This window comes from Lynx rufus, unplaced genomic scaffold, assembly GCF_022079265.1.
Source record: "Lynx rufus isolate CCGP_SWC_20201006 ecotype Redwood Valley unplaced genomic scaffold, mLynRuf1.p SCAF_3, whole genome shotgun sequence".
NCBI classification, from domain to species: Eukaryota; Metazoa; Chordata; class Mammalia; order Carnivora; family Felidae; genus Lynx; species Lynx rufus.
The window spans coordinates 12,972,613-12,993,234 of record NW_025814845.1 but is presented as its reverse complement, the minus strand read 5'-3'; the positions used below and the strand labels follow the sequence as shown (position 1 = coordinate 12,993,234).

The window sequence follows — 20,622 nt, the reverse complement described above, 5'->3', positions numbered from 1 at the left end:
ACAGAAGTCCAAAACTAGATAGCTTCACAGATGAATTATAACAAACATTTAAAGATTTAATACGTTTCTTCTCAAACAACTCCAGAAAATAGAGGATGAAAGAAATCTTCTAAATTCATTCTATGAAGCCAGCATCACTCTGATACCAAAATCAGATAAGGGCACTACAAATAGAGGACTACAAGGCCAATAACGTTGATAAACAAGGATGCAAAAATCTTCAACAAAACATTAGCAAACTGAATCCAAAAATACGTTAAAAAATCATTTACCACGATCAAGTGGGATTTATTCTTGGGATGCAAAGGTGATTCAATATTTGCAAATCAAATCAACACGATAGAACACGTCAACAAGAGGGGCGCCTGGGTGGCGCAGTCGGTTAAGCGTCCGACTTCAGCCAGGTCACGATCTCGCGGTCCGTGAGTTCGAGCCCCGCGTCAGGCTCTGGGCTGATGGCTCAGAGCCTGGAGCCTGTTTCCGATTCTGTGTCTCCCTCTCTCTCTGCCCCTCCCCCGTTCATCCTCTGTCTCTCTCTGTCCCAAAAATAAATAAACGTTGGAAAAAAAAAATAAAAAAAAAAATAAAAAAAAAACACGTCAACAAGAGAAAGGATAAAAAGCATATGATAATTTCAATAGATGTAGAAAAAGCATTTGACAAATTACAACATCTATTCATGATAAGAGCCTTTAACAAAGTAGGTTTAGAGGGAACATACCTCAATATAATAAAGTCCATCTATGAAAAACCCACTGCTAACATCATCCTCAATGGTGAAAAAATGAGATCCCTTTACCTAAGATATGGATGTCCACTCTCACCACTTTTATTCAACATAGTACTGGAAGTGTTACCCACATCAATCAGATAAGAAAAAGAAATAAAAGGCATCCAAATTGGTAAAGAAAAAGTAAATTTTTCACTCTGTGCAGATGACATGATATTATGTATACAAAACCCTTAAGATTCCACCAAAAAAACTACTAAAACATAAATGAATTCCATAAGGTCACAGGATACAAAGTCAATATACATAAATCTGTTGCATTTCTATACATTAATAATCAACTAGCATAAAGAGAAACTAAGAAAAAGCAATCTACAGATTTAATGCAATCCATATCAAAAAATCCCAAGAGCAATTTTCACAGAACTAGTACAAATAATCCTAAAATTCATATGGAACCACAAAAGACCCCGAATAGCCAAAGAAATTTTGAGAAAAACAAACAACAAATAAACAAAAGACAAAAAAAACTGGGAATATCACAATCTCAGATTTCAAGATATACTACAAAGCTATAGCAGTCAAAACAGTAAGGAGCTAGCACAAAAATAGACACATAGATCAATAGAACAGAGAACCCAGAAAGAAATCCACTATTAACATGTCCATTAATCTTCTACAAAGGAGGCAAAAATATGTATTGGGAAAAAGAGTCTCTTCAGCCAATAGTGTTGGGAAAACTGGACAGTTATGTGGAAAAAATAGATAAATAAACTGGACCACTTTCTTACACCAGACACAAAAATAAACTCAAAAATGGTTAAAGGACCTATATGTAAGACCTGAAACCATAACATTCCTAGAAAAGAGCACAGGCAAGAATTTCTCTGATGTTAGTTGTAGCAACATTTTTCTAGATATGTCTCCTGAGGCAAGGGAAACAAAAGCAAATATAAGCTATTGGGACTACATCAAAATAAAAGCTTGTTCACAGGAAAGGAAACAATCAACAGAATTAAAGGCAACCTATTGAATGGGAGAATATATTTGCAAATGACATATCCAATAAATGGTTAGTTTCTAAAATAGCTAAAGAACATCTACAACTCAACACCAAAAAAAAAAACACCCCACAAATAATCCAAATTAAAAAATGGGCTGAAGACATGAACAGGCATTTCTCCAAGAAGACATACAGATTGCCACTAGACACATGAAAAGATGCTCAACATCATTCATCACCAGGGAAATACAAATCAAGGCCACAATGAGATATCACTTCACACCTGTTAAAATGGCTAGTATTAAAAAGACAAGAAACAATAAGTGTTGGTAAGAATGTGAAGAAAAAGCAACCCTCACACACTGTTTTTGGGAATGCAAACTGGTGCAGCCACTGTGGAAAACAGTATGGAGGTTCCTCAAAAAATTAAAAATAGAACTACCATATGATCCAGTAATTCCACTACTGGGTATTTGCCAACAGAATACAAGACACTAATTTGAAAAGATATATGCACCCCTATGTTTACAGCAGCATTATTTACAATAGCCAAGCTATGGAAGCAGCCCAAGTGTCCATCAATACACAAATGGATAAAGAAGAGATGGTTTTACACACATATATATACATATATATATATATACATGTGTATATATATGTGTATGGATATATATATATATATATATATATATATATATATATATATAGTGTCTCTCTCTCTATATATAGACACAATAGAGTATGAACCATAAAAAGGAATGAAATCTTGCCATTTGCAAGAACATAGATGGATCTAGGCAGTGCATTGCTAAATGACACAAACCAGTCAGAGAAAAACAGATACCATATGATTTCACTCATGTGTGGAATTTATCAAACAAAACAAATGAACAAGTAAAAAAATGAGACAAACCAAGGGTGCCAGGTGGCTCAGTTGGTTAAGCATCTGACTCTGATTTCGGCTCATGTCATGATCTCATGGTTTATGAGTTCCAGCCCCGCATCAGGTTCTGTGCTATGCAGAGCCTTCTTGGGATTCTCTCTCTCTCTCTCTCTCTCTCTCTCCCTGCCCCTCCCCCACTCACATTCTCTGTTTCTCTTGGTCTCTGTCCCTCTGTCTCTCAAAATAAAGTTTAAAAAAAAGTTAAAAGAAAAAAGACAAACTAAAGAACATACTCTCAACTACAAAGAGCAGACTGACGGTTACCAGGAAGGATGTGGGTGGGGGGATGGGTGAAATAGGTGAAGGGGATCAAGAACTTATGATGAGCGCTGAGTAATGTATAGAATTATTGAAACACTATATTTTACACCTGAAAATAATATAATCCTGTATTGTTAACTATTCTGGAATAAAATTTAAAAAAATAAAAGGGAAAAAAGAATAAAGGGGCAAATAATTTAGCAGGTTTTTCATTTGGGACTTTTGCCTTAAAAGTTGGCTCAAATAACATGAATGGAGGACTGGTTAGGAGATGTTTCTTATTATATTGTGAAACATTTTATTCCAACAAATCGTTGTTTTCTTTAAGATCATGTTAAAAAAATAGATGTTTATTGTTAATGAGACAGTTTGGGTACACAGGGAAATAAATATGGGGGGAATCACAAAAGGATGAAGGAAATCTATGTAGTCATTATTGGGTATGTGGACTGTCAATCATAAAATATTATCATAAAGAAACAGTAAATGTTATGGGATGAGATTTCTCTACAGAAAGGTATAGCAATAGTAGAGCTGGTACAGTTTTCTTATATGCAGTGAGATCAAAATGGTAGCAAGGAAAAATGACTTAAAAATATAAAAAATCCAAAGACCGGGACAGAGAAGCTGGATGAGAATCAAGAAAATAAGGCCAAAATCCATAAAAATGGGACAAAGGCATGTCATTACATAAAGATATAAAGTGCAAGGAGGCCAGTGAGACTTTGTGCTGCATTCCTATGAGGGAAAGAAAATTTTAAAAGAAATTGAAAGATGAAAATGAATTCAGCTGAAAGGAAAATAAATACCTGAGGGGTCTGGATAATGTCATCCAAATACGAGCAGTGACAAACTGGGTAACTTCTCTCTGGTTTTCTTACACATCACTTATATTCAACATACGGTCTCCAGTATACGAGCATGCTGATCGAGAATTACTTTATAGCCCATTGGACCAATAGGGAAATCTTAAGGAAACCTTAAGCAGCTCTTGTACCTGCTACCAGACAAAAGGCAAAGAATTCTAAGCCTAGTTTCACCCTAGTGAGTTTCAGTAGTAGGAGAGTAGGATAGTAGGAAACAGCAACAGCCGGTGGCCAGTCTTTGAATTCTCCTGCTCTTGTTGAAATCTGGCAGAAGACAGTTACTATCAAAGAGAGAGAGAAAAAAAAAATGTCCCAGGGCACCGAGGTGGCTCAGTCAGTTAAGCATCCGACTCTTGATTTCGGCTCAGGTCACAATCTCAGTTTGTGAGTTCAGGCCCTGCATCGGGCTCTGTGCTGGCAGCCACTTAGTGTGCTAAAGGCTCTATGCTTAGTCACTATGCTGTGCTACTACAGCACTTTTTTATTTTGTGATATAAAATGATGTTTCCAACCAGTAAATGGGAAACAATAGAAGATTTGTACAGACAATGCCTAGTACACTAATATGTTGAATTCCTAAGAAATCATTGTTAAATATTATAGAAATACTGTTGTCGTCACAATGACAGCAGTAAAAGCCCTGAGTATGAAATCATTCGATAGACACATGCATTCTGAATGCTCTTTGGTCATTAATATGTTATATTAATAATAAAATATACTAATAGTATAACATAATAACATGCAATAAAATAATGTTAATGTTGATAAAAATAAATGCTAATGCAATTATTTAGTAGGAGAGACCTTAAAATATTCAATAAATCAGGTTCGTTTTTCTCTAAGGTATACTATTTTGGTGATTAAATAACAATTTAAAATGTTTTTTTTTTAATTTAATAAAATCTGGCATCATATCATCCTTAATTATTTTCCCTTCTTTAGTAAATACAGTGATTCAATTAAACTGCCTATGTAGTTGAGTATGTTCTAGAAAGACATGTAAGAGAAGCCTGTAGAAGTAAAAACTGGATTTAAAAAAAAAAGGTAGTGTCGCTGATTTGCATGGCTTCCGCAGTTACCCACAAACCCCGTCACGGTACTCCTTTCCAAAGACTTAAGCCCTCACTATTACATTATGATCTCCAACCCTATTCTTTTCCCACAAACCTGTTGTCTGTCAACCTGTTTTGTCCCTCTGTCCTCATGGTTGTGTCCTAGACCTTGCTGTTATCAACAACCACAATCACAACCTCTGCATTATTTCATTTTCAACTATCTGCCCCGCTTCCAGTCACATTTTTTTTCTTGCTCTTTCTTGAAACACTCAGCATACTCTCATCTCAGGGCCTTAGAGTTTAGCTGTTCTTTTGGTCTCGAATGCTCTTTGTTCATGTATCTGTACAATTCGAGTCTTCAGGTCTCTGCCCAATATCATTTTCTTGGGAGGCCTCTGCTGGCCTTCCTGTTTAGAATTTCAGCTCTCCTCCCCATTGGCCTCCTTATCACTTCTGCTTTCTTTATTTTCCTTCAGAGAATTTTTTTTTTAAGTAGGCTTCATACTCAGTGCAGAGCCCCATGTGGGGCTTGAACTCACAACCCTGAGATCAAGACCTGAGCCGAGATCAAAACTCAGATGCTTAAGTGACTGAGACACCCATGCGCCCCTTACTTCACAGCACTCTTAATCATCAGATATACTATATCTTCTGACCAGTATCTAGTTTACCATTGGTCATCTCCACGAGAGAGGAGTTTCTGTATTTTGTTCACTTGTGTATCCCCAGGGCCTTGAAGAGGGCCTAGGACACAATAGGGTCCCACATCTCTGTGGAATGTAGGATTGTGGTGAAATGAAAAAAAAAAAAGCTATTGTGAGTCTGGACAGTTGTATACTTTATAAGAGGTATAAATTAATCTTTGGAAGGTCAATTCAAAATGTGAACACAATGAGGAAAATGCTACCAGTTACAGCACATGGACTTTCTCTAGGATAGCACAGCTGTTTGATTCTCTCGATAAACATGTTTGTGTTTTTGTTTTTTTTTCAAGTAGGCTCCACAGCCAGCATGGAGCCCAACATGGGGCTTGAACTCACAACTCTGAGATGGAGACCTGAGCTGAGATCAAGAGTTGGTGCCTAATTGACTGAGCCACCCAAGGTGTCCCTAAAAACATCTGTTTTCTGACATGATAGGGTAGTATTTGGTGTTGCATTTCTGGAAAACAGTTCCCACTCTTCTGTATATGACTAGGTTTTGAACTAGGAATTCCCCAGTGATTTAATTCGCTGACTAAAAGTCAGTTCCATAAGGAAAGATCATGCTTTGTTATGGCTTTCTGAAAAAAACTGTACATGAGAGTTCTGGTCATGAAGATTAAAATCTCAATTCAGCAAGTACATCGCTTTACACATTTTATTTCTTTTACTATTTGCTATGAGTCTATTATATTTATATGGATAAGTATATAATAATTTATAATATAATCATTAGTTGTAACTGTATTTATTAATAAATATAATATATATTAATATAACATTGCTATGTCAATAATGTAAAATATACAATATTTATAAATACATTATTTATAATATAATAAAATATATCTTTGTAGTTAATACAGTGTCATATTAAACATAATTTATAATATAAGTACATAGAACTTACATATTATATATAATTATAAATATATAATAATAAATATATAAAATTATGGCCTATTACTTTTTAAATTTATTTTCTTTTTTATCAGTTATTTTAATTCTCACAACCAGAATGTGTCAATCAGCATTAAGACAATAGAACTTAACAGTAAACTGTCAGCAAAACTGCTATTAATAAGAATTCTCCAATCATTTCTCTCTTTTGACATTTTACTACTCATCTTTGAGGCACAGATACCTGACGGACCAGGGATTGGTACAATGACTTGACTTTTGTTCTGTCCGTTTGTGTGGATGGAAGGTTGTCTCTATTTACTTTGGACAATATGACCGTCCAGAGTGGCATACCCCGTAATTCATGGGCCATCTGATTGAGTAATTTAATGGAGTTTTACATTAATCTTTGTTATTTTAGAATCTGCCAGCTCAGTCTAAGAGCAACACCGGTCTACATTCTACATTTTCTGCCGACAATTGTTCCCCAGGTCTTGGACTTCCTCTGGTTAATTCCAGAGGTGGTTAACATCCACAACAAAAAAGAACCTAGGCAGATTCCATTTTCTTTCTTCAAAGAAAACTATAGTTTTCTGAGCAGACCAGCACAGCAACCTGGGTCTCCATGTGCCCGGCTGACCACTTCTGTCTATTCCTCCCCAGGGATGACTGAGTGTGGAGTGCTGCATGAGCCCTAGGTGTTTATCTGGGCCTTACACGTGTGTATCATGGACCTCACACTAGCCACCACTGCCTTCTGAAATTCTCAAGAGCTCTGCAGTCATTGATAACAATAAGAATCCTTCTCTAAGCTTCAACTCTTAGGAAAATACATGCCAACCTCCATGTTCAAATTTTAAAGTTACAATCTGAACTCAAGTTGACTGTACTTGGTGGACTTCTGAAGATTCCTTTACAAATTCAAAAGAATAGCAGCCTTTATCCATTTATTTTACAATAATTTTAATTTATATAGTTATCTCTCTGAAAGTCCTTTTGATGTTAAAAAGCTGTCATACTTTTATTATCTTTGTTCTTTGAGAGATTAAAGCTGGTTCTTTCAGGGAAGTCTTAAGGAGATGAAGCAGGGAGTTGAGGGGGCCTCTCACTGCACATCTTCAACTGTTCCCTCCATAAGACCTCACTGAGCATCGTTCTGAGGGGACTAATATTGCCCTCAGGACAGAGTGGCTGCTGGCTTGAGGCTTATAAATATAACAATGACCAGAGTGTTCCAAAATACACATTCCAGCTATATTTCAGAAACAAAAAGGTGTCAGTAATAATAATATAAATACAGAATAATTTAGAGGCTCTTACCCTTGCTTTCTAAATAGCAAAACTATCAAATCCTAAAATACATACCCTTAAAAATGGGCTGATTTTAGTGACAGGTAGCAGTCTTCCATGAAAATGATGAAATTCATTAAGATTAATAATAATGAATATTATTAATAATTCATGACAAAAAATTAAAGGGTTATTTTTTCTTAAATCCAAATTTGTAAAAGATGGAGCCAGTATTAGTTGCATATTCTGCTTTCCTTTGGCGACGTGGTCAATACTTACAGTGAATTCAGAGAGCGTAGTCCTTGGAAAGCATCTGGTGCTAGTTCGGAGATCTGATTATTGCTCAGGTCACTAAGATTAGAAATAGGGTTAGGTTAAATTAAATAGAATGTCAGTGAGGATTTACTGCAGGAGAAAGCTATTTACTGCCTTTACATGTCAATTTCGCACCTATTAATACATGTATAAAATTTGCAACATAAAACATCTGAAGCATCTTAAATTAAAAAAAAATCAGACTTTTAAATCAATTACTGGCTCTTTTCTTAAATTATTATAAAAGCTGCCATGTCTTATTTTTGAAAATAGAACATCTAAGATTTCACTGCATACTATATTGATCACATAAATTCACGCGGGTGTGAATCAATATGTTAAATTACAGGGAACGTTAAAATATTACATAGTTTAGCTTTTAACATCACAGTATTATAAAACTAGCAATCGGATAGTCACATCACTTAATATTTAAGCTGTCAAACACTCAAATATTCATACTTAAGTGAATGTCTGCACGGTCATGACCTGTATAATTTTTAAAATTACATATATTCTAGAATATTATTCACTCACATTCTTCTAAGCTTTTTATATGGTGAGAAAGCTCCAGGAGGGATGACCTTGATTGAGTTCTGTTCCAAACGTCTGCAATGAAAAAATTCAATTTTTAAATGGAAACGTGAGCTCTCAGGGATGTTTAATTCAAGCCCAGGATGCATGTCAAGAAGCCACGTTGATGCTCTTCGTGAGTGATTCTTTTTTTCCTCAAAAATAAGTACTAAAATTAATTGTGCTGTGCCCTAAATGTGGGGCAAGATTGGGAATAAAAACAAGGCAATTATAAAATGAATAAAAATATCCTGATTTTTAGGCATTACAGGTCCATTAATATTTAAGTCTGGACTTTGTATAAAAGAGAAAGTACCTGTAAGAAACTAACTTGGAAGTACATTAAAATAACCTTTATATCAGTATGAGAAATATGTATAACACTGAACAGATGTGTAACATGTTTCAAAGACAATTATAACTCTTCCACAAAGGAAATTGCTGTTGAATATTAAGTTTTATAAACCTTTTATCTCCTCTACAGAAAACATATTATAGATTAAAAATGCTGTTATGCCCAGAAAATTAATTTTGCAGCTTCTCATGAGGTAAATCTTAAATTCCAATCCATTAAATACCATAGGTACTTTTCGGTAAGACTGGCTGGACTCTGAATACTTCGTGCGAAAACCACTGCAGCAAAGCGCATTCAAAACACAACTGAAGTGGTTTTGATCATGCACCAAAATCAGAGTTGAAAATAAATCTATGGTTGTGTTTTCAGAGAAAGACACGATTTTACCCACTAAGTTATGAACCACACAAATACATTTCCTTCAGTATCGTATCCATCAAAAACGTTGCCTCTCAGCTTCATTTCTATCCATGTGAACATTGTAATAAACATTTCCCATCCCTTCCCCTCTTCTCTTTGTATCCCAGAGGCTGACTCTTGGGAACCATATAATCCCAGGCTCACTAGCCAACTGATTTTTGTGGAATTTGGCCAATGAGAGGCACTGGTGGAGACTGAAGGTAAGATGAAGCAAGAAGCCAGGATATTCTCCCTTTCTCTGTCTCAGAGGATGTCCCCAGCAGTGGTCTCATCTCCTTCCTAATTTTAGCTCCTGCTGGGGCCACCTCCTGACTTTGTGTAACATTCTTTTCTTCTTAGATCTTTGTAGACCTGGATGTGGAGGCAGCTTTCTGTTCTCTGTGTCACCTTCACAACTGCTTAATTTCATCCCTTATATTAAATCTCTCTGTTAAAATACCTAGCATGAGCTTCATTTTCCTGCCTGGATTAAAATATATATATACAAATATATATTTAGGTATACGTGTTTATATTGGCATATTTATATACATATATAAATACAACAATATATATATGTTGACTATACATGTGCCATATACATTGGTTCATGTTTTATTGAATGTTGGTAAAAACTGAATGTGAATGAGGATATATGTATCGGCAACATTTAATGAACATCAAATCAAAACAAACAAAATATCCCCAGAAGGTTAAGTAGAAATGCCTACATTTTGGTCTTTTCTGATTCCAAAACCCTTCTTTAGTTTCAGGCTTTCCTCAACAGCCCCAGGGTTCACACTGACCTCCTCATCTCTACATGCAATGGGTATCCACAGTCATCATTGCTCTTAAACTCCCTGTAGCATTTGATAGTGCTAACAACACTTCTTCCCTGGATGTGTTACCTTGCACCTCTGGTTCTCTTCCCTGTCTCAATCTCTGGATTTGCTTCTAATCCTCTGAACCCAGTTATTCCCCAAGTTACTGTCCCTTCCTTCCTCTCTCACACAGAAGGTAATTATTTCTCTGTAATTTAGTTATAATTCTTTCCCTCCCAAAAGCAGAAATTATTTTGTTCACACTAAAGATAAATACAAGTTTATTTGCAAAATATATAGGGAAGAAAATTTAATTTTTTATATATATATTTATTTTAGATCTTTGAAGTCTTACTGTATAGAAAATTTTGAGTTGTATACCTTATATCAAATATCATACCATACATGTTGTCCTAATACTATTAAGTATTTTGAGAGATATTATTTTTAATGTCTTTATAACACTTAATTATCAAAATGAACCATCATTAATTAATCATTCTCTATTATTGGCCATTTAGGTTAGTAATAATTTTACGTGATTATTAATAACATGGCTTAGTTGTCTTAAGACAACTGAAGCATGGCCTCCTCCTGAAGCCTCACTTTATTTTCTCAGGTAAGGTTAGTTGTATCTTTCTTTATACATCCAAGGGCATTCTCTTCTCTGTGCCTCTGCTCCATCTCACTACATTCTAGTCATTTTTCACATATCCCTCCTCCACCAGGTTTGTTGGCTCCTAAGGGGCAGATTTACCCCAGAAGACAAGAAATAAATTGTATGAAGAAAATATAGATTTGGCATCTGGATTATTTATCTAGGTCTGAAGAAAGGGTACTTTTTTCAAAATCTCTAAATATAACAAAGGACATTTAAATCATTTCACTGTTACACTATTGATCAGAATGTTATAGATTGATGGTTTAGAGACACATTTTTTAATTTTTTTTTTGCTGTGATCCCTTCTTGTAGTTAGATTTTAAGAAGTTTAAAATGTAATCAATGAAAATACAGTGAAAGCAAGCTATAGATGCAAGACTATTGACTAGATGACTTTCTACAAATCTAGGCCAATGAAGAATCGTTTCATTTTGTTAAAGATTAGCTCAAAATAATGTAAAGCTATGATGAGAAAAAATAAAAATTCTTAGCATCTGGAAGATTTCTTTCAATGCAAACAGTGATGCAAAACTAGTTCATATGATTACTTTTCATAAATATCATTTCAAGTTCTTGAAAATAAGAAAACCAGTAGTCATTCATTCATTCATTCACCCTTTGTATTCTACCTGTGCAAAATATATTATATGAATGGAATTCAATGATGATTGGAAGAAACATGTTTATACCCTTATGGAAGTTTTATTGATAAGGCATCTAATTTTGCCTTTACATTTCCAATTAATTTGTTTAGTACAAGTTTTAAAAAATGACATATTCAGCATTGAAATATCAATGACATTAATTCACAAATGTGGCCAAATTAATTCTACTATCATATATAACTGAAGAGCTTCCTTAGAAAGTTTAAAATTCATTATTTTAAAGTCTCTAAATCCAGAATACTTATAATGATCACTAATTGTCCTAATGGCACTCAAATACATTTTATTGTAACAACTAAATTTAGATGTGTCTAATCTGCAATTAATTTCATTGATAAATATTCCAACTAAAGCAAACAAAAGATATATAAGTGAGGCTATATATATGTTTTAGAAAATGCATGCACAAAAAGTTATAAAACAAGGAGAATTCATGATGAAACAGTGTTAAATTTTACATGCAAAAATAGTAATTCAAACATAATACAGTGCTGTTGCATGTATCAATCATTCTTGCAACGTACCATAGTTAACCTTCACATTGCAAACCATTTCATTTAGAACATATGCAACAGAAAGCTGAACGATGACATATAAAATGGATTTGCTTGCTTTTCTTTATTTATCTATTTGCTTCCAACCTTTTTTGTTAAAAAAGAAAAAGTATTTGAAACAGAGCTTACATGGTTATTTACACTGACTCAGCAGCTAATTGGTTTTTATGGCACTGTACCAGCAGTCCATTAAGGCAAAGCATAATTGCCTCCTTCATTCAAACAGACAGATTCTCAAGCAAGAAAATATTCTACCACTGACAGATGTCAACCAATAAATTTTAAAATGTTTCAAAATGTCCATTTTGTCTTCTTTAGTTGGCAAACAATAAATTAAGGTGTACTTTCTTTAAACTTTCAGATCTCCAGGACCTTACGCTTCATTAGAAGAACTTAAGAATATATTTTTAAAACTGTAAGCAACACACGTATCAAATGGTGCCCATACTTCTATAGAAAAGTGCGGATGGTACTTAAACCAGGTTATAAAAAATAAGGAGGAAATATATTATTCAGGTGAAGGGTAAGAAAAACAAGTAAATGAAATGTACATTTTCTATCTTTGCTATCCCACAATCTTCTATTTTAGTAGCATAAAATCTGATGAATTTTATAGAGTGCAAATTTGAATCCATTGTTCCATGAAGAATCTAATTAAAACCATTCCAGGGTTACAAAAACAGATAATGGCCGAGATATATCTGCTGTGGATAAAATCCACCATAATTAAGAGCCTTCCAAATGTTAGTCCTTCATAAAAAGAAAATTCAATATTTTGAATTTCAAAGTAAAAATATATTTAGAAAACTCAGTAAGGGAAGAAGAAAATTCTATCAACCACATACCGTATGGAAGCCTTTTTCATGTAAAAGTAGCCCAAACCTTTTTCTCCACAGAATGTGTATGAACAATTCCTAAACATTTTATCACTCTGTGTGTGTGTGGGGGGGGGGGGGGGGTGGGTGTAGTATATAAAAGCAACCTGCTGTTATCACTTCATCAAAATCACAAGGAAATTTTAGTGAAAAGTTCAATGAGATAAAAAAATGGGGGCAATTTTATAACTCCTCCATCAAAAAGTTCAACACTACAGTATGTTTAACCAATAAAAACCTTTCTCCTCACTCACATACATCCTTTTTTCTTGTTCTCAATTACTGTTTTGTTTTGTTTTGTTTTAAATAAATCATGCATGTATTCACACTTAAGAGAGTTTCTTGGGAATGAACTCCAACCAACAAATGCCACTTTCTGGTGCCTATTTTAAAGAGTATAGAAAATGGAAAATTATCAATAAATCTCTCTGTTCGAATCCTGTAGGCCCTTACAACATGGAAATGATGTGCAGGTATAACTGAGCTCTGTGACTTAAAATACTCTGCTATGGTTATTGACGAGCAGGTCTTACATCAGTAGAGTATACAACATAGTGCAACTCAGGAATTCAAAAATTCCAACTAGTTCTGAAACCATTTATGAGATATTAAACAATATTAGTTTATTTTAAATGACCCATTCAGCTCACTAGTGCTCAATTCTCAGGAGTTATTTTCAATATTTTTCAAATTAAATTATGTTGACAAACCATATAAAATTATATCCACATGCCAAAGCGAAACAGCTCTTTCCACGAGGCATTATGTTTTATATATGTGTATACATAAAAATAAAAATGTATAGTTCGGTGATTAAAAGTATGAGCTTTACAGCCACTGATAAGTTCCGTGGCCCTTGCAAAAATTAATTTGCTTCTCTCAGTTTCTCCTTCCAAAACATGAGGAAAATAAAACCTCCTATAAACTATGTTTTTGTAAAAATATGAGATATAGAAAAAATGTTTTTCTTGCATAAAAAATAGTGAAAATATAAAAATATGGGGATATACATGGGTATCTATGTAATCACATACATAATAAACAACACTATATAATAATATGTCTACAACACATATGAGTTTCACACACACAGATTATATAAAGAAGTATATCCTGATACATGATTTGATCTCTAAGAGGAAATAAACATATACGATGGAAAAACACATTTTAAACAAATCAGCAGATCTGCAGATCGCTCAGCAATTATGTATTACACACATACGTGCATACATCCTTCACATGGAGGCTGAAAAAATATATAATGTTGTAACTTCCATGATCCATATGATTAAAATATACCATTTTTTTCAACTTTGGAAACTGTCTTAAGAACTCAAAAAGGTTTTACAACACCAGTAAAGTATGAGTTTGGATTGATTGTATCTGTAACATACAGCCCAGATGTTGATTATACATGGCAATAAAACTGACAGTCCTTTGCATTTTCCCCATCTGCTTTTAACATAAATGGCAAAAACAGCTGCCAGAGAATAGAACATAGATTTAATGGGGTGTGTGGGGAAGGTTGTGGAATGACCCTAGCTTCTGAATCTTGGACTGCTCAGTGTAGCCAAACATTCTCATCATTGGTAACATCAATCCACTATTTGAAAAGGAGGAAGCAGCTATATTCCTTTGACATTAGGGATTCTCTTGCCTATTACATAATAATTCCAAAGTCAGTACTTTGTATTTCTGGAATATTACTTCTAACTTTAGCAGTAAATGTATGCCTTGAAATCCTTCATACGTGTCTATATAAAATGACCCAAGATATTTTTGACTGAAGTACAATTTCTGTTATGTAATTGCAGTTCTAGTACTTTGTAAGTTTAATAAATATCTTTGGCAGGTGAATGAATATTTGCCTCTAGAGGGACATACTATGCATACAGCTAGCATTTCTGCCTTAGGACTGTGTCCATACTAATTGATTATCAGCCATCCCTGCCTTGGTATGACGTGTTCCTGAATATTGTCCATTTCCTTAATCTTATTTTATTATTATTTTTTTGTGATGTCATTCTAGGGTACATGCCCCTGAGGATAAAATTCAAATGATGTTTTCAGAGTAGAAATAACTCTTTTTCCATTTGGTCTTTAAGCATTTAAAGCAAGACAAAAATGAGTGTGTGCAAGGGTGTGTGTTCTTACTGACTTCATGTTTCAGGTAGTGTCCTAAATAAGGGTTAACATTTTCATGCGTCTATTCACATGGATACATGTTCAAATGCAAAGATACACTCAAAACACGCAATCACATGGCTTAGCTCTAGAGGGAAATATGGACTTAGGCACATAGCTCACTGATTTCAGGGGGATGGAGCACAGATTCATAATGTCAATATCAGTAAGTTTTCATGTATAATTTTTCTTTAGCAATTCAAGAAATAAAATAATTAAATGTTCTGCTGCTTTGATTTTCACTGATTGTGAAAACCTTTTGGACATTAACTTTGAGCCAGGCACTGAGCTAAGCTGCCCATTTCGTAATAATTTTAGTTTTAAAAACATTATGCAAATTGTCTTTACGCATCATTTGTTTAACAGTATTGCTCAATGAGTAGATAGCAATTGGCCTTCTTCCCCACCCCCTGCACTGATTTTCTGTCCAAGTTACCCATCATCCTTTTCCTCAAGTTTAGGAAACAGTGTGACCCTGAGAGAGTAGTATGTGAATTATATGGATTTTCAACTTAATCTTTCTAGATGATTATAGAACCATAAATCTATAGCTTAATTCCTAAAAAAACACATGATAATGATTTGTCTGAGAATAAAGAATACATTTACTATGCACCAACTATCTTCACTTTAATGTTAAAGTCTACATAGGTCATGTTTTACCTCTAATGGGTCTCCATTTTCTCTTCCATAGAAATGTTTAGGAAATCAACCACCACAGCACCAGGGTCACTTTTTGGAATCACATTCCATCATGATCTGTTGCTACACCTGCCTTCACCATGCCCTCCAGACTGTTGCTAACACATTCTTAGTGTACTCTTTTCCTCCAAACCATTCTCCACTCCACCTTAGGAGTGATTTTTCTAACATCTCTAATCATGCTAGTACCTTGTTCAACATGCTTCCTTGTATGTACTATTGTTACCAGACAAGGTGATTCGTCACGATTAGGATTCTACTTTGTTCCAGCAATCAAAAGTGCTTTAACTTCTCAAAGACATACTACCTCTAACTTTTCTGGGACTTCACACATGCTTTTTCCTCTGTCTATAAAGTCCCCAATTTCTCTGCCTGGAAGACTCCTCATACCTGAAGATTCCTTGATTCTTCCAGGCACACCAAGGTATTCCTCTCTCTGTATTCCTGTGTGTATATATTTTACTACTATCATATAGTTTAAAAATTTTCTCTTTGTGTGGTTTCAATTTTCCGTGCTGTAAACACCTTGGAGGCTGGAAATGTGTCCTTTAATCCGTAATGCCTGATGCACAGTAGGTACTCACAAATATTTGTTCAGGATGTACTATATGAAAAAAATGCTATTTTCCATGTGTCCTTCTGTTGCAATAATACCCATCAGACTCCTTGAATTTATTTAGAGAAACCAGTTGGAGTTTCTTTCTTGCCTTACTACCTTATTAATCTCCATGCTGGTCATTTAAGTATTTCTTTTTTTGCCAATTTACTTATAATTTACTGTACTTATTTTCGCCTCATAACTAATATATAAAAATTTGATTCAGTCTTCTATGTCTTTCTCTTCAAAAGCCATTATACTTTTGGGGCGCCTGGGTGGCGCAGTCGGTTAAGCGTCCGACTTCAGCCAGGTCACGATCTCGCAGTCCATGAGTTCGAGCCCCGCGTCAGGCGCTGGGCTGATGGCTCAGAGCCTGGAGCCTGTTTCCGATTCTGTGTCTCCCTCTCTCTCTGCCCCTCCCCCGTTCGTGCTCTGTCTCTCTCTGTCCCAAAAATAAATAAACGTTGAAAAAAAAATTTATAAAAAAAAAAAAAGCCATTATACTTTTCTGCTTAAATGATCACACATCTCAATAAAAAAAGCATGTGTGTATACATACATGTAACATATGTGTTACATAAATAATGTTTTGTGAAATTAGACACAATTAAAAAATAGGTAAGAAAATAAATTGAAAGGGTAGCCAACAGAATGGGAGAAACTATTCACAAATCATGTAACTGATAAGGAGTTAGTATCCAAAATATATATAGAACTAATAAAACTCAGTAGCAAAAAAAAATCAAATAATCCAATTTAAAAATGGGCAAAGGGCTTAAATAGATGCTCTTCCAAAGAAGACATACAAATGGCCAATGTGTACATGAAAAGGTGCTCAGCATCACTAGTCATCAGGAAACGCAAATCAAAACACAATAAGATATCCCCTCACACCTTTTAGAATGGCTGTTATCAAAAAGACAAGAGACAACAAATGTTGGCAAAGATGTGGAGAAGAAAAAACCCTTTGTGCATTGCTGGTGGGAATGTATATGGGTGCAACCACTTTGCAAAACAATATGGAAGTTCCTAAAAAAATTAAAAATAGAACTACCACATGATCTAGCAATCTCACTCTTGGGTATATATCTGAAAAAAAATGATATCAGTTATCTTGAAGAGGTATCTGTACCCTAATGTTCATTGCAGCTTTCTTCACAGTTGCCAACATATGAGAACAACTTAAATGTCCTTTGACAGACGAATGGATAAAGAAAATGTGATATATATATATTGAGATATATGAATATTGATATATATCATGTCATATTGATATGTATCTATATATTGTCAATATACACACACACACATACACGATATTCAGCCATAAAAAGAAAGGAAATCCTGTCATTTGCAACCATACAGATGAACCTGGAGGACATTATGCTAAGTGAAATAAATCAGACAGAGAAAGACACATACTGTATACTATCACCTGTATGTGGATTATTAAAAAAAAAAAAAATTCCAATTTAATTGAATCAGAGAATAGAACGGTGGTTACCAGGGGGTGTGGGAACAGGGAAATGGGGAGATGTAGGTCAAAGGCTATAAATTTTCAGTTATAAAAAGAGTAAGTTCTGGGGATCTAATGTATAGCATGGTGACTATAGCTAATAATACAATATCGGGAGTAGATCTTAAGTGTCCTCACCACACACACACACACACACACACACACACACACACGAGTTAACTATGTTAACTATGTGAGGTGATGGATGTGTTAATTATCTTGATCTTGGCAATCAGTCCACACTGATTTGATGAGTTTATGAAATCACCACATTGGACACTTTACATATATGCAATTGCATTTGTCAATTATTCCTCAATAAAATTGGGAGGAGAAAAGAAAAAAAATTGGGGGGAAATAGGTAATAATTTTCTTATCATGAATGCATATTATTAATAAACAGTGATTCTATCCACATAATGGATGTATGCAGCTTTTTAAAGATAGTTATCTCACTATTTCACTCAATAACAATTAAGATTATTGAAGATACACATATGAAATTGAAAATTCTGCCAAAATAAATATGAAAGCACTCCAATATTATTAGTGAACTCAAGAATGGTCTACGGACCTACAAGTATAGCTGAATTTATAAATTTATTTTATATAATTTATCTTACTTTTTTTTTTTTTTGCTGTGGAATTATCAAAGCTACTGTATGGATTATACTAAGCATGGCTACTGATAACTAAGAATACATATGAAATGTTTGTTCTGAGGGAACATGATAGAGATCTTTGTTTTGCTCACTGAATAATGAATTGGCTCTCTGCATTCGGTAGGAAGCTAAATTATGATGTCTTTTTTCTGGGCCCCTAATTCAAGATGGAATCATAATAAAATGCAGCAAATATAATCCAAAAGCACAAGGAAATAAAAATTAAGAATGAGCAAAGTTTGTATGAACTTCTTTCACATCAAATGACTTTCTGACTATCAATCCCATAAAATACATTGTCAGAAAGGATTCACACTATTTTGCTTTTCTAGTTGTAACTATGTTAGCATATAATCAGAGCTGAATTACTGGTTTATGTATATACTTTGATGACGGCTTTCTTTTGATCTTAAGATTGTTTACTTAGTGACATTTCTAGACAAAATTATATTACTTGATAGAAGAAAAGCTAGTTCCTGCCTGAGATTTGGGGGCTACATAGCACATTTCTGTTATTGGAAGAAATTCAGAACCAAATACATAAATGCAGCTAATTCTCCACATCAAAGTAGGTACGTAGAATGATAGCTCCATATTTGAAATCTGGTTTGGCTAAAAACGTATGACATTATTTTCTACATTACAAAAGAATTGAAAGGTTTCTGCTAACCTTCCAAAATATATAGCTTCCTACATTGTGTTTCAGTAGGTCCAAAGCAAGTGTATTTTTCTTTTATCAAAAAAAAAAGGCTGGATACAAGATGATTTTGTTAAAGTACTAGGTCATAATTATTTCTACTAGACATAGAATATGAGAGTGTTATTCATTAGCATGCAAAGCACAAAATTATAAGAATATAAACTGCAAAGCCAGAAGTCTGGCATATGCTATATGCTAGCTTAATTCTGTGAGTGGATCTGAGGTAAGAAAAATATCTGGAATGTGTAAAACTTCAAAATGCTAACAAAGTTCTCCAGTTGTTATCAAATGCTCTAGTAAAACTATCAACAAACTTTCATTTTTATACTACTTTCTTAACTTTGCCTATTTTCTCTTGTGCTTCATAACTCTTAAGTTGGATGTATCTCTAAATTTTTTTAATACTTTCATAATGACACAATTAAATACTTTCACAGTGAAAACTCACTTTGAAATTATCAGCCTACTTTTCATTTAGCAAGGCAAACTCAGATTATGGACTATTTCTTTCACACCAAATTATATTAAAATGGTATAATTTGCTTTATTTAGACATTTTATCTATGTTGTCTAAAAACTAGAGTCAAGGTCATTTATATGTGTTATAAAAATTAGTCGAACGGCATGCTGCATTTATTTTTTTTATTTTCAGAATTTTAGCATATGAGAAGAAAATCAACCAATAACACAATAACAGCACTAGCTGTGTTATTAGCTGAGACATCACTGAGTCCATGGTAAATAAAAAGTCACACCTAATTTCATGAATACATATAACTCTCTTAAGAAGCTAGTGTAGAATGGGTGATTTAAAAACATGTTAATCAAATGGAACTTTGGCATCCCTATAGAAAGTCAGATGACTTTGACATACAGTATGTGGATTCAGTTTGGCAAGCATTATTTATTAGAATTAAGGATTCAAAAATTTGAAAGGGGCAAATGCAGGAATAGCCTGCAAAAAGGGCTTAAATGTATATGGGAAGAATGTTTGTCTAAACGGAAATAGAAGAAAACATGCATTTTAAAAGTTGTATTCATGGGGCGTCTGGGTGGTTCAGTGGGTTAAGTGACTGACTCTTGATTGCAGCTCAGGTCATGATCTCACGGCTAGTGAATTCAAGCTCTGTGTCGGGCTCTGTGCTGATGGCACAGAGCCTGCTTGGGATTCTCTCTTTCCCTCTCTCTCTGCCCCTCCCCCAGTACACTCACTCTCTCTCAAAATAAATAAATAAACTTAAAATTAAGTTATATTCAATATCATAAAAGATTGTAATAAGATACAGC

General features: G+C 34.2%; 1 protein-coding gene across 1 annotated transcript in view; it reads right to left on the bottom strand.

Annotated features, from left to right (window-relative positions):
* Positions 1 to 20,622, bottom strand: part of SLIT2 (slit guidance ligand 2) — a 131,949-nt gene that overhangs the window by 102,274 nt on the left and 9,053 nt on the right. The window contains exons 3-4 of the mRNA XM_047091412.1: positions 8,605 to 8,676; positions 8,032 to 8,103 (exon numbers count right to left, since the gene is read on the bottom strand). Coding sequence (XP_046947368.1) covers positions 8,032 to 8,103; positions 8,605 to 8,676 — 144 coding nt within the window. The remainder of the gene's footprint in view (positions 1 to 8,031; positions 8,104 to 8,604; positions 8,677 to 20,622) is intronic.